Raw genomic sequence first — 15,153 nt, 5'->3', positions numbered from 1 at the left:
TACTTCCCTTGAATTTGTTTTTTTTTACCTTTGACCTTGAAGGATGACCTTGACCTTTCACCCTTCAAAATGTGCAGCTCATTGAGATACACATGCACGTCAAATATCAAGTTGCTATCTTCAATATTGCAAAAGTTACAGCCAATGTTAAAGTTTTCGGACGGACGGACTGTCGGACAGTTTAACTGCTAACTGCCACCCTACCGGGGACATAAAAAACTTGTCATTAAGTCTTCTTACCTGGGCTCAAACCATTTGTCCCTCTGACTGGTTCCACTCTGTTAGTGACATCAGTGTCGCTTTGGCCACCTCGTCTGGAACCATCCAAGTCTGTAGCCTGACCTTGACCTTGCCCAGCTCTACTCATTGTCTGCTCTAAATTCGGCATGTCCTTAAATTCAACACGCAAAATAACAAAATGTAGGGCTATTGTTTTTATGGATTGCAATTATGTTTATTGATATCTATAAACCCATTAAGCTCCATGTTGACATCTTGTGTCGTATCTGAGATGTAGCCCAAAGTGAAAAGTTACATCATAGAAACAAGAGCTGTGTTTGTGAAACACAATGCCCACTACTGCGCTTTGAAGCCATATATTTGACCTTTGACCTTGAAGGATGACCTTGACCTTTCACCACTCAAAATGTGCAGCTCCCTGAGATACACATGCATGCCAAATATCAAGTTGCTATCTTCAATATTGCCAAATTTGACCTTTGACCTTGAAGGATGACCTTGACCTTTCACCACTCAAAATGTGCAGCTCCATGAGATACAGATGCATGCCAAAAATCAAGTTGCTGTCTTCAATATTGCAAAAGTTATGACCAAGGTTAAAGTTTTGGGACAGACAGACACACACATACAATGACAGACAGACAGACAAACAGGCCAAAAACAATATACCCCTTATCATTCGATCCATGGGCATAAAAACAACTAAGGGTAATAACTCTTAATTAAGAAAGTGCAGGGTTATTGGCACTTCTCCTGAATGATAGCTATACATCAAAGAAGTTAAATCTTGAAATCTTACATAGTTTATGAGATGTACACCTGAAAAGCTTGTGACAGACACATGGACAGACAGATGTACTGACAGACGAACGGACGGACAGACACCAAAACTATATTCCTTTGCCTTTAGTGATGGATAATAAAAATGAAATGATGTTGGTTCCAGTATATAAAATCAAGTAGCGAAACATATTTACCTACAAAAATGTACATTATATGAATATATGTGCCTCATTATTAATAATTTTTATTAGGTAAAGGCTTTTATATCAACTTATAAGGCAAATATATTAAAGCCTTTAAAACTTGGATATATAAAGACAGTTCATTAATTTAATTTGATTTTCTAAGGAACACAAATGAGTCAAAATGCGTATGAGAGCAATAAAGGGTTAAGTATTATAAGAAAACCACTAACTTCGCAATAGGCTAGGCATGCCAAGAAATGGCATCGGACCCAAACAAGTTTTACTCAAATTCTGTTTTAAACATGCAAATGCTGCACACCAACAGTGTTTTTTTGGGGAATGGGGCCGCGTACCTTTAGACTGGGAAAAATTGCGGGGTTTTGACCAAGATTGGGAAATCAGTGTTATTGTTGTTTTGCTAACAAATGCTTCAAAATTGAGAATAAATATCATATTAAATAAGGTATAACTTGTAGCCCTGGATGGGAGATGAACTAAAAGTTGAGATCTAAAAAAAATAATTCTTTTTTAACATTCAATTAGGAATTTTTAGGTTCCATTTGGGGAAAAAATATACTATATACTAATGGGGCAGAATACTTGCCCTGATTTTAAACAAAAACAAACACTAACAAACCTTAAATGATGATGCTAAGCCAGACGTCTCGTCCAGTTGTAGACTGGAGCGATCCGTATTGATGGCTAAAGACAAATGGTCGTCCTCCCAGGAAAAGCAATCTTCTTTATCGATTTTGCTCAAGCTCTCCGGCGAGTCCAGATCCTCGATATTTTCTTCTAAGTCTTTTCTATGGATTTCTTTTGGCAGGCTTCCGAAATGGTTTTCGGAAACTTCGAGCGAACATTTTTCTATGTTAATCACAGACCCGTTTTTTGGAATGCTTTTCCCTTCCTTGAATAGATATGTGTCAATAAATAAGCAAAATTTTTACCAAAAAAATGCCAAAGAAACAACAACAAGATAACTTGACAGAAAACATTCCATAGGTCATAATACTGTTAACAAAATAAAATAATAGCCTTGTGATGTTGTTGATTTTATTTTTTAAACTGTATTGTAAGACATGAAATATAACTCGCATTATTTTAATTGGCATCAGCTCTAAGGAGGGTTAATTAGGTTTATTTCACTTAAACATATTAGATTGGATTTTTCTCTGAAATGAATTATTATGGCTACGCTTGAAAAGGTCCCGTTTAAAGAGTTAACTAGAGTACTGTACATTCAACCTTTTAAGTAACATTAATACTCAAAATCAACGATTATATTTACAAAATATTTTGTAAAATAAAATTAACCCATAAAACATCTGTATTATTAATAGCAATAGCCAAAATTTCAATGCTAGATGTGGCATTGTAACAAAGATTTAACGAGAAACAAAAATTGTTTGGCAATATATTCCATGTTATTTGCCTGCCACGATATCCGAACATTTACGAGTGAACGCCAGACTGACTTCGGGCAGTGTCGGAAGAACGACATATTCATGAGAACTACAGCTTGCTTTCGAAGTTGAGCGATACCAATCTTGTGTTCTCTCTTAAATATTCAGATATTGTAGCTGGAAATTCACATCATATATTGTGACACAAAAAATAAACAAGAGTAGTGTTCGTCAGAAACACAATGCCCCCTATTGCGCCGCTTTTTTTCTTTACCATTGACCTTGAAGTATGACCTTAACATTGAACTTCCACCACTCAAAATGTGCAGCTTCATGAGATACACATGCATGCCAAATATCAAGTTGCTATCTTCAATATTGCAAAAGTTATGGCCAATGTTAAAGTTTTTTTTCGGACGGACGGACATACTGACATACTGATAGACAGTTCAACTGCTATATGCCACCCTACCGGGGGCATAAAAAGCAAGCATTTTGTATCGAATCAAATCTATGTAACCAGACCACATCTAGAGCTGTAATTTTGGCTATTGCTATAAGGAACATTGATTTTTTATGTGTAAACTTTTTTTTCGAAATACTGTAAGAAATATTCGTTGATTTTGAGTGTTTATGGGCTTTTAAAAACTACATCATATTTAGCCCCTTTACAAATAATATAAAAATCTTATCACTTTACTGATTTCACTCCTGTTTTGTATTTTGATCATTGAAATGTACATTACAAACAATTTCTCCACTTTAAAACGTTTCCGTTTGTTTTTTTACATATTCATTAACTGTCTCAAATGTCTGACCTGTACAGCTTCATATGTGGTTATTCCTGTAAGCAGGTTAACGTCTTCTGCCATCACTAATCGACGACCATCACTCTCCTTTATACTCAAGTTGATCCTTAACTTAGCATTATCACATGGATTACCATCAATGGATTTTGCGTCTTTTGCATAGTAATCATCTACATAGTCTAAGTTATCAACGGTTTTGGTTTCGATCACAGACTGTGCAGGATTTTTGTGCAAATCTTTTGAACTATCACTGCTATCCTTATCACATTTTCTGCCAGCAGTGTGGATTTGTAAACCTTTTTTAGAGCTACTTCTCCCAAGGCTTGACTGGTTGTTGATACTTTTTAGTGATTCTGCAGCATTCATAGGAAAACTTGGTTGGTCCAGTCCACGATCAATGGTGGGGGACGCTGGTTCCACCGCCTCCACCGAATCTGTACCTGACAGCCCACTTATATCTGGACTTAGATCACCTGTATATCTGAATTTAAAGGAAAAGTAAAAGGTTTTAGGTATAAAGTCTTCACCAGTATATCTGAAAGTAAAAAAAACAGGCTAAAGGTTTCAGGTTTTAAAACTGAAATTGATTGTACATCTTCAATCTTTGGCCGAATCTGTAATTTACCCACTGCCCCTTTCTCCGTTAATTAAACATGCAATATTCAGCCACAACTAATTGGCTAAATACCCTTTCAGAACTCTGAATGGAGTGGTTCTTTGCGCATATCCATTTCAGTGGTATGATTTGGATTTAAACCAGGGACCTTCAAGTCAAGGGCCCTACAACTAAACCACTTTGCAGTGGTGAAGTGGATATGGTGTCCACCCAGCGATCAAAAGGTATTGGGTTCAATCCCCACTGTGAAAGCGTTCTTTAGATTTCCCCTATAGACACCAAGTACTGGTTCTAGGCCCAGGAAAAATGGACTCGAGAGCATTTCACACAAGTCTTGGGCTTTCTATGCCATCAAGCTAAAATAAATAGGTTTAAACTAACTAGACAATGGCTTAAACGTAAAACCCTGGACCGTTCCTAATGAGATAATGTGTTCCAGAAGCAAACTTTAAAAAATATTACTTCAGATATTTATTAAATATCATTACTGGATTTCCAAACTTTGAAACATTACTTCAAGTGCTCATACAATATGGAACCTTATCTCGAGAAATTCAAAATCACTTAAAATAATTTAAGAAATCCGAAAGTATGTTAATGTCAAGGTCAAAATGAGGTCAGATGATATAAGTGTGTTGAAAGTATTCATAAATAACATCCATGCAAGTATCAAAGTTTAGTTGTGAGTGTAATTGATGTTACATAAAATACATCATTTTGGGTTAACCATATTTCGCATTCTGAATTAGTTTAAGTCCAAAAAATAGGTCAAGGTCAAGTTGACAATGAGGTCAAGTGATGTGAGTGTGTTGATGGTGTTCAAAAACATCAAAGCTATGTAACAAGCAGTATCACAGCTATGTAACAAGTGGTATTGATGTTATGAAACAATTAGCATTAATGTTATGTAACAAGCAGTATTGATGTTATGTAACAAGCAGTATTGGTGTTATGTAACAAGCGGTATTGGTGTTATGGAACAAGCGGTATTCATGTTATGTAACAAGCTGTATTGATGTTATGTAACAAGCAGTATTGATGTTATGTAACAAGTGGTATTGATGTTATGTAACAAGCTGTATTGATGTTATGTAACAAGCGGTATTCATGTTATGTTACAAGCAGTATGGATGTTATGTAACATGCGGTATTGATGTTATGTAACATGCCGTATTGATGTTATGTAACATGCCGTATTGATATTATGTAACAAGCAGCATTGGTGTTATGGAACAAGCTGTATTCATGTCATGTAACAAGCGGTATTGGTGTTATGAAACAAGCGGAATTCATGTTATGAATTGAAGTCCAAATGTCGGAAAGTGTCAAGGTCAAAATGTAGTTTGCTAAAGTGTGGGTGTTTTGATAACATCAAAAGACATCAGCCATGCAAGTATCCAAGCCTTGATACAAACAGAATTGACGTTAGGCAAACGCATCATTTTTGGTTAACCAAGAATTGTTGGACCTTCTGAATTAGTCTTAGTCCAAAATTAGACCAATGTCATGGTCACAATGAAGTCATGTGCTGATGGTGTTCAAAGACGTCATCTGTTGAAGAATAAGGGCTTCGTATGAGGCCTCATGTATGTTAAACAAAACCTGTCATTTTGAGTTAAGCAGTATAGATGAACAAACAAACAAACAAGGAGTAAAAGGACGGGCAAGTCCAGTTAATATATGATACATGCAGATCATGCTAGGGGCATACAAACATTCTGATTTAGAAAGAAACAAGTACAAAGTTAACCATTAATGCATTCACCTTTTGTAAATGTAAAGAAAACAACATAAATGCAAAATACAAATTAAGTTAGTGCAAAAGATATCTTCAAATCAATATAAATAAGCCTTGTCCTGAGAAAACAGGGCTAATTGTTCTCCCATATGAGCCTGTGCAGTATGCACAGGCTAATCAGGGAAAAAAACATCCTCATGCACTGGATTTTCACTAAAACAAAACTTCCTTTAATCCAAATATAGCATTGAAGCCAGAAGTTTCTTCCTTGATTAGCCTGTGCAAATTGCACAGGCTAATCAGGGTTGACACTTTACGTAAATGCATTAAGCCCTGTTTTCCCAGAGCGGGGCTTATATATTCAAATTTATACAAATATCAAACCTGATCTCCAGAAATTCCTCTGCCTCCTCCCCCACCCCGGTGTGTCTCAATGTCGGGCTGATGTTTCTGTCACCTCCGTAACTCGTGCACTCTGCCAGTCCTTGTTCTATCATGCCTGACAAGAAGTGTAGGAATTGAAATGAATTAACCCTTTCTCCCATAAAAAGCCAAGTGGAAATGGCTTTTGCAACCACCATAAAACCAGAACAGCCTGTGAGTAACTCGCAGTCTGTTCAGGTTTTATGCTGTTCGCTGCTCATGAGCACCTAAGGGTAAGAACTGAAGACTTTACAACTTGAATCTAGTAAGAATGGTCTTTAATTAAATTTAACTTTCTTAGGGACCACATGTGTCTCAAAATACATATCGAACTGGTAAAGGGTTAAAAGGACAGCAAAGAGAATGCAAAATTTTAATAAAAGTACTGTAATGTTGTAAAAACGTTCTTGGATGTTTACGATTTTTATAGTTATTTAAATCAGTTTAAATACCACAAGGTTCATGAATCAATTTGTGTAGTTGCTTTTTTTCTCAACTATGATCATTATATTATTGATTCTAGATAAATACAGCCATTAATTACTTCAATTCCAATCATTTTGATTAAAGAATTTAAATTGTTGCCTCATATGGATTTCATTCCTTAATTTCCAACCTTATCCGTTTCATACATAAATTAAGGTATTTATTTTATAAGTCCTAATTTTCTATAAATTTTCTGGTCATACCTGGATATAATGAAAGTATTGTCAACATGGTGTTTGCTAGCCTCTCAACAGGCGAGCCAGTGAACAATACCTGGAATCAACCAATAAAAGAATCAGTTATCTCTTATTCTCATAGTTACGGCCCTCCTCATGAATGTAAAGAAAAACACTCAAGAAAAACTGGACAGTTAATTAATGTTTTTCAATTTTTAGAAGTTTTAATCTATTAATTGTTGATTAATGAAAATTACGACGATCATTTTCATGATTTTCTGTTTTCATTGGAAAGTAGGTCATGTTTATTCCAGGGTGATGCTAGGATTTTTAAAATACGTAACACACAATTGTATAAGTTTGTTATCATTCATTATTTCATTAGTAGGTTTATCAAATGTTTTATAAACCGTTTTTTTGTGAAAAATATGTAAAAATATTTTATGAACATATATGAGCAAGAGTTTCATTTTCTGTTTGAGAATCTATTTAAAGAACAATCAAATGCGCAGCCGTAGCAACCAATCAAAAGGGACGATATTATGAGAAACTTTATACATGATACATTTTACTACTGGGAGCTTAGAAGTCTAGCCAGTATTTTGTCAAAACATTGCTGATATAAATGCAGTTTTTGTTGGTATGTCCAAGAATACACATTTAACTATAGATTGACATATAAAACATGACTGTGTGTTTTTATTCTTGTCACTTAAACCATTAAGAGGGCCGATTATACAAATACACATGCTAGTCATTTAATCGATCATAATTATAAGGGGCTTGTACATGTCTAAATAACACACACACACAATTTGTGAACATGCTCAATGAATTCAGTGCACATAAATGCAAATAAATTAAAGGTTACCCAATGTACAAAACCTGATCTGGAGAATTGTGAAATAATCAACCAATCATAAGAATCAACCACATCATGAGCCAATCCATTCAAACAAATCAATAAATCCTCCATAAATGCATATGGCGTTTTGCTTCCAATTTTCTACGTACCCTTCTCTCCAGAAGAACAAGCTTGAAGAGGGTCATAACACGATGTCTGTACGTCTGCACCAGTTCTTTGATATTCATCCCCAAGAACACCTGCAAAATGTCAAGGTTATATTTAAAACAAGCTGCTTCGACAGACCTTGTCAAAGGTCACATTAAAAAAAATCCAAACTTGATGACTTCTACACACCATTTACAGAGAGAATTTGCTAAATAATCAAGTTCCAATAGTCGTTTTTTTTATTTCTGAAAAGGAAAATTATTGTTTTGATGACTTATTCGCATTTCAGTTTTTCCATAAATTGCTTATTTGCCTTGTTTAAATAATGCTGCGGCATCAGAGTTGAAAAAATAAGAAAATACACCATTAAAATACATGATTTCTGATTAAAAGTGACAACCACAGTGTAGCTATAGAGTTGGACGCTTGTCTCTACAGATTTTGTTGTTTTTGAAATGTTGAAACACACTATATATAGATTCCATGTAATTGACGTACGGTTGTGATGCGGGTATTCTCACTAAAGATGCTTTAACCCTTTCAGTGCGGGAACCGAATTTTGAAGGCCTTTGCAAACAGTTTGGATCCAGATGAGACGCCACAGAACGTGGCGTCTCATCAGGATCCAAACTGTTTGCTATTCTGATAGTATTCTTTGAAAAAAATGGAAGAAAATGCTAATTTTAGAAATTCAGCAGACGACATTTAAGCAGACGAAAAATTTTCCAGCATGCAAAGGGTTAATCTCCTAATGTGATGTGGAAAAGACCATCAATTTAAAGGGGCCTTTTCACGTTTTAGTGAATTGACAAAATTGAAAAAAAAATGTTTCAGATTTGTAAATTTTCGTTACGGTTATGTATTCTGCCAGGAAACAGTAAGACTGAACATTAAACATGCACTAAAATATAAATTATATGTATATATGATGATTTAAAAACCGCAAAATTATCAACCGTTTCAAACGCAAAACGATTGAATAATTTGGAGAGTTCTGTTGTTATCGTAATATTTTGTGACATTATCAGGACTGCCTATATTACGAATAAAATACAGGTAATTTTACGCCAGCACTGATGGCCGAGAGATAAAAGCGCTAGACTTTCACTCCAAGAGTCAGATGTGGATGACTTTTTTTTATTTTTCTGTAATTCTTTTTGTTTGATATGGAACTCTTTAGTTCTGATGTTTGCATCTATCAATTTAAAGCATTTTATTACAAACTTTGATACATGCCAACATCTGTAAAAAGGTCCCTTTGAACTAGCACATACAGTAAGGAAGAGATGTATGTGACTACTTCTGCTAAATTTTACCTTTGTTTGAACATTCCTTATGCGGTTAGTGGATTCTAACCTCTCCCCAACTTTTCCTTTGACACAAACGTGGCTTCTAACCCACACTGCACTTACAGATATGAGTCGAGTTCTGAGAAAACTGGGCATAATGCATGTGCGTAAAGTGTCGTCCAAGATTAGCCTGTGCAGTCCGCACTGGCTAATAAGGGACAACACTTTCCGCCTAAATTGGATTTTTGCTAAGAAAAGACTTTAAACGAAAAATGGCATTAAAGTGGAATGTGTTGTCCCTGATTAGCCTGTGCAGGCTACGCACATGCATTATTCCCAGTTTTCTTAGACTCATATGTTAACGGGCAAATAACTCAAGAAAGCGTGGATAACTTTGGTTAAACAAGCAAATTTGTTGAATTGATATTTCCTGCAATTTTCACAATTTTGTGCCAGAGGGACTGACAGACAAACGCAGGGACAACGCCTTTGGCGGGCGATGAAATCGTGAGCTGCTTTATTTTGCTGACACATGGAAGTTCAAATGCTTGAGAAATGCTGAAGTAGTTCAATCCGCAAAGTGATAATATTTCATGCATTCTGAGTGCCAAAGAAATGGACAGTGATTCCAATATAACCTCAGTCTGCGGTGGTATGATGACTGGTTACGTGGTAGTAACTTGATGTATGTGGTCGCCATAGCGTAGTGAAAACAGTGTCCTGCTATCAATAAGAAGGTCAGTGGGAACGTTCTTTAGATCTCCTTCAAAGACACCAAGTACTGGTTCTACCCAGGAAACGGACTTGAGAGCGTTTCAATAAGCATCAGGCTTTTAATTGCAATCCAGCTTAAAAATAAATAGGTTTATAGTGTTTTTTTCCAGGAGGGCAAAGGGGCAGGGCGCATTACTTTCAAAAAGGGCATTTTAGCGCGCAGTTTATGCAAAAAAGGGCAAAAACATTCCGTGAATACCTGAATTAGGGAGAAACGTGTAATCGCATCAGAGGCAGTTGTGGGAAAAAAAGCACAATATAAACAAGCATATTTAATGGTAATTGATGTATTTAACTTAGTTTGAGTTATATTAATATATTTACCTTGCAATGTACATTTAAGTTCCATGCTATTTCAAAACACTGTACAGCACAACAAACATAATAAAACAATATATGCATTAAATCTGATTATACACATATAAATGAAACCATGTTTGTCTTATCCCATTTTCTAACGATAATCTTGTCAGATGTTTAACATTGCGACTAAACTGATCGCTAACAATATGTAAACACTCGTTTCAGTGACATACATCCAATGAGTAGATTACAAATGAATATGTTGTTGCTATCTAAAACATTTTTATGCATGGTTGATTATCACAGACATTTTATTTATTCCTTCTAAATGTATGATTTCCATCGTTAATTCAATTGTTTACGACTTTATTTGCCATTTTTGCGGAGTCACAATTTAATTCTGTATGTCCGCCATCTTGTTAAAATCATGATGTAAGCGACAGGTGCACATATCAAAGTAAAATTGTACAATACGTACGCCTAATACGCGATTCGCATTTTGTTTAATTAGTATACATCTCAGTTATTATTTCAATAATTAAAATTATCGTAAAAACGATAACAATAAAGAATTAATTTGTTTGTGTTTTTAAATGTGAATATGCATACAAACATATGTCTTGATATAACTGAATTATGCATGAAATGCACAATTTCCACGAGGATAACATCATAACATCGAGTTTTTCATGAAAAGTCTCCGAAGTAACACTCCACGATTTTATCTTGGAGGTGTACACATCACTGACCGATAAGTGCGCTTGGTATAACATAGCCTCTTACATTATCGAATGATATTGATGCAGGGTTATTCACGCATGACTAATTCACAACCGCGCTAATCTTCGCTACCTTGGGGCCATAATCTGATACTCATCCAGCTTAGAAGTTTGGTAAAAGGGCAATTAAGATGTTATCAATAAGGGCCGAAAACATCGGGTGCTCATGATAGGGCAGGGTGGCAGCCTTTTGAAAGGGCAGCGTGGCGCTAAATGTCTTTGAAAAGGGGCAGAGTGGCGCTACAAAAAAAGGCATGGCGCCACGCCACCTAAAACGTCTGGAAAAAACACTAGTTTAAACTAAACGAATTACCTGAGACCCACCGTCCAACAGGGATTCTCGCAGCGAGGCATTCAGATTGTTGTAGGTGTCTTCTAGAAGTGAGACTTGTCTGAAATCTAGCTCCAGGAAGTAGGCATGCGTAATGAGCTCCAGTTTCGCTTCGATCAGTCCATACAGTGGCTGCAATTAAAACAAGAGCACCGCCTTGCGGGAGCAGACCGCTCATCTACTTTTCTTTTGAAAGATGTAGGGACCTATCTTAATTTCAATCACAAAGGAGGGAGGGGTGGAGTGGAGAGGGGTGTAGTGCGGGGGTGTGGTCATTTATTACATTATCTTCCAAAAATGCCAAAAAAATGCCCAAAAAAAATTATTTATTTTTTTGTAGGGGGGGGGGGATTCTTGGGGGGGGGGGATGGTTGGACGGTATTTCAAAAATAAAATAAAAAAATAAATATTTGTGTTTTTTAACCATGTTTGAAAAAAACAAGAGATGTGTTTGTCCCCTATTGCGTCGCTTTGAATTTTTTTTTTTTTTTTTTTTACCTTTGACCTTGAAGGATGACCTTGACCTTGAACTTCCACCACTCAAAATGTGCAGCTTTATGAGAAGGTCGCTTTGAAATATTATTTTTTTGACCATTGACCTTGAAGGATGACCTTGACCTTGAAGGATGACCTTGACCTTGAACTTCCACCACTCAAAATGTTCACCTTCATGAGAACGCCGCTTTGAATTTGTATTATTTTCTTTTGACCTTTGACCTTGAAGGATGACCTTGACCTTGAAGGATGACCTTGACCGTGAACTTCCACCACTCAAAATGTGCAGCTTCATGAGAACGCCGCTTTGAAATTATTTTTTATTTTTTGACCTTGAAGGATGACCTTGACCTTGAATTTCCACCACTCAAAATGTGCAGCTTTATGATAACGCCGCTTTGATTTATTTTTATTTTGTTTGACCTTTGACCTTGAAGGATGACCTTGACCTTGAACCTACACCACTCAAAATGTGCAGCTTCATGATAACGCTGCTTTGATTTTTTTTTACCTTTAACCTTGAAGGATGACCTTGACCTTGAAGAATGACCTTGACCTTGAACTTTTTTTCAACCACTCAAAATGTGCAGCTTCATGATATTGCCGCTTAGAAATTTTTTATTTGTATTTTTACCTTTGACCTTGAAGGATGACCTTGACCTTGAAGGATGACCTTGAACTTCCACCACTCAAAATGTGCAGCTTCATGAGAACACCACTTTGAATTTATTTATTTTTTTGACCCAGAAGGATGACCTTGAAGGATGACCTTGACCTTGAACTTCCACCACTCAAAATGTGCAGCTTCATGAGATACACATGCATGCCAAATATCAAATTGCTATCTTCAATATTAAAAAAGTTATGGCCAATGTTAAAGTTTTCGGACAGACAGACGCCATATATTTGACATTTGACCTTGAAGAATGACCTTCACCTTTACCTTTCACCACTCAAAATGTTCAGCTCCATGACATACATATGCATGCCAAATATCAAGTTGCTATATTCAATATTGAAAAAGTTAAGGCCAATTTTAAAGTTTTCGGACGGACAGACACCATAAATTTGACATTTGACCTTGAAGGATGACCTTGAACTTTCACCACTCAAAATGTGCAGCTTTCATGAGATACACATGCATGCCAAATATCAAGTTGCTATCTTAAAAAGTGAAAAAGTTATGGCCAATGTTATTTTTTTTTCGGACGGACAGACAGACTGACTGACACTGACGGACATTTCAACTGCTATATGCCACCCTACCCGGCCTTGATACTTTAGAAGTAAAGTGGATCTAAACACAAAATGTAACCATATATTCATAGTTACTAAGTCAAAAAAGGGCCATAATTCCGTAAAAATGACAACCAGAGTTATGCAATTTTTCCTTTCCTGTCCCCTTATGATAGTTTGCAAGTGTTCCAAGTATGAAAGCAATATCTATGATACTTAAGGGGTAAAGTGGACCAAAACACAAAACTTAACCAAATTTTCAAGTATAAAGGACCCATAATTCTGTCAAAATGCCAGTCAGAGTTACATAACTTTGCCTGCTCAGTCCCCTTACGATAGTTAGTATTTTAAGTGTTGCAAGTATGAAAGCAATGGCTTTGATACTTTAGGAAAAAGTGGACCTAAACACAAAACTTTACCAAATTTTCAAATTTCTAAGTATAAAAAGGGCACATAATTCTGTCAAAATGCCAGTCAGAGTTACATAACTTTGCCTGCACAGTCCCCTTATGATAGTTAGTAAGTGTTGCAAGTATGAAAGCAATGGCTTTGATACTTTAGGAAAAAAGTGGACCTAAACACAAAACTTAACCAAATTTTCAATTTTCTAAGTATAAAAAGGGCACATAATTACGTAAAAATGCCAGTCAGAGTTACATTAACTTTGCCTGCACAGTCCCCCCATGATAGTAAGTAAGTGTACCAAGTTTGAATGCAATAGCATTGATACTTTATGAGAAAAGTGTACCTAAACGCAAAACTTAACCGGACGCCGACGCCAAGGTATGACAATAGCTCATACTTTTTTTTCAAAAAATAGATGAGCTAATTATATTATTATCGTAAACTAACATGTTCAACTGGCACATCTAGGGTGCACAATATAAACAGCGGCTGTAATTGAAATTATACGCTCTGTGAAAAGGGGGTTGAATACATGTGCATCAAGTGTCGTCCCAGATAAGCCTGTGCAGTTTGCATAGGCTAATCAGGGACGACACTTTCCGATTTTATGATATTTTCTGTATAAAGAAAGTCTCTTCTTAGCAAAAATCCAGTTTTGGCAGAAAGTGTCGTCCCTGATTAGCCTGTGCGGACTGCACAGGCTAATCTGGTAAGACACTTTATGCACATGCATTGAACCCTTTTTTTCACAGAGCACAGCCCATATTATTATCGTAACCTATCATGTTGAACGGGCACATCTCAGGTGCACAATATAAACAGTAAGTAATGAGGACTTTTGGCCATTTTACATTTAACAGTTCAAAAATGACAACTGTAATACTTCTCCAATAAACTATGTGGTGTTATATTTGATGATGAAATTATAAACAAATATAATTTACAATTTATCATTTAATTTCCATCTATCTTTGTTATCAAAATAAAATATATATAACATAACATGTATGTATTAAATACTTACCAAATTACTCAGCACACAGACACTTTTCTGTACAGTACTTCTTGTAATATCATCTGTTTTTATCTTCAAATCCTGTCAACAAATGCAGTATACATTTATTGAAAGAGATAAAATCATCCATGATCAGTAAGTACAATTGTGTGAAAGTATCAACAAATTTGTGAAAGTGGCAATTTAAAACAAGCGATGTGTTTGTGAAACACTATGTCCCCATATATTTGACCTAAGACCTTGAAGGATGACCTTGACCTTTAACCAATCAAAATGTGCAGCTCCATGAGATACACATGCATGCCAAATATCAAGTTGCTATCTTCAATATTGCAAAAGTGTACATTAAATGAGCACTTTTGACCCATATATTTGACCTTTGACCTTGAAGGATGACCTTGACCTTTACTACTCAAAATGTGCAGCTCTATGAGACACACATGCATGCCAAATATGAAGTTGCTATCTTCAGTATTGCAAAAGTTATGGCAAATGTTAAAGTTGGCGCAAACAAACAAACAAACAAACTAACAGATGGGGCAAAAACAATATGACCCCCACTATAGTGGTGGGGGACATAAAAAGAAAAATTTCTCAAAAATCCTGTACACAAATCTACTGCAAGTCGCAAGCAGCCGAAACATAAGCAGCC

The 15,153-nt window shown here is 35.9% G+C and overlaps 1 protein-coding gene across 1 annotated transcript in view; it reads right to left on the bottom strand.

Annotated features, from left to right (window-relative positions):
• Window positions 1–15,153, bottom strand: part of LOC127855510 (late secretory pathway protein AVL9 homolog) — a 38,541-nt gene that overhangs the window by 17,858 nt on the left and 5,530 nt on the right. The window contains exons 4-11 of the mRNA XM_052391167.1: window positions 14,511–14,582; window positions 11,333–11,482; window positions 7,877–7,966; window positions 6,890–6,959; window positions 6,162–6,276; window positions 3,433–3,904; window positions 1,846–2,118; window positions 241–391 (exon numbers count right to left, since the gene is read on the bottom strand). Coding sequence (XP_052247127.1) covers window positions 241–391; window positions 1,846–2,118; window positions 3,433–3,904; window positions 6,162–6,276; window positions 6,890–6,959; window positions 7,877–7,966; window positions 11,333–11,482; window positions 14,511–14,582 — 1,393 coding nt within the window. The remainder of the gene's footprint in view (window positions 1–240; window positions 392–1,845; window positions 2,119–3,432; window positions 3,905–6,161; window positions 6,277–6,889; window positions 6,960–7,876; window positions 7,967–11,332; window positions 11,483–14,510; window positions 14,583–15,153) is intronic.

Source organism: Dreissena polymorpha, chromosome 13, assembly GCF_020536995.1.
Source record: "Dreissena polymorpha isolate Duluth1 chromosome 13, UMN_Dpol_1.0, whole genome shotgun sequence".
Lineage (NCBI taxonomy): Eukaryota > Metazoa > Mollusca > Bivalvia > Myida > Dreissenidae > Dreissena > Dreissena polymorpha.
Note: the sequence above shows the minus strand (reverse complement) of the source record. Positions and strands in the feature narration are given on the sequence as shown.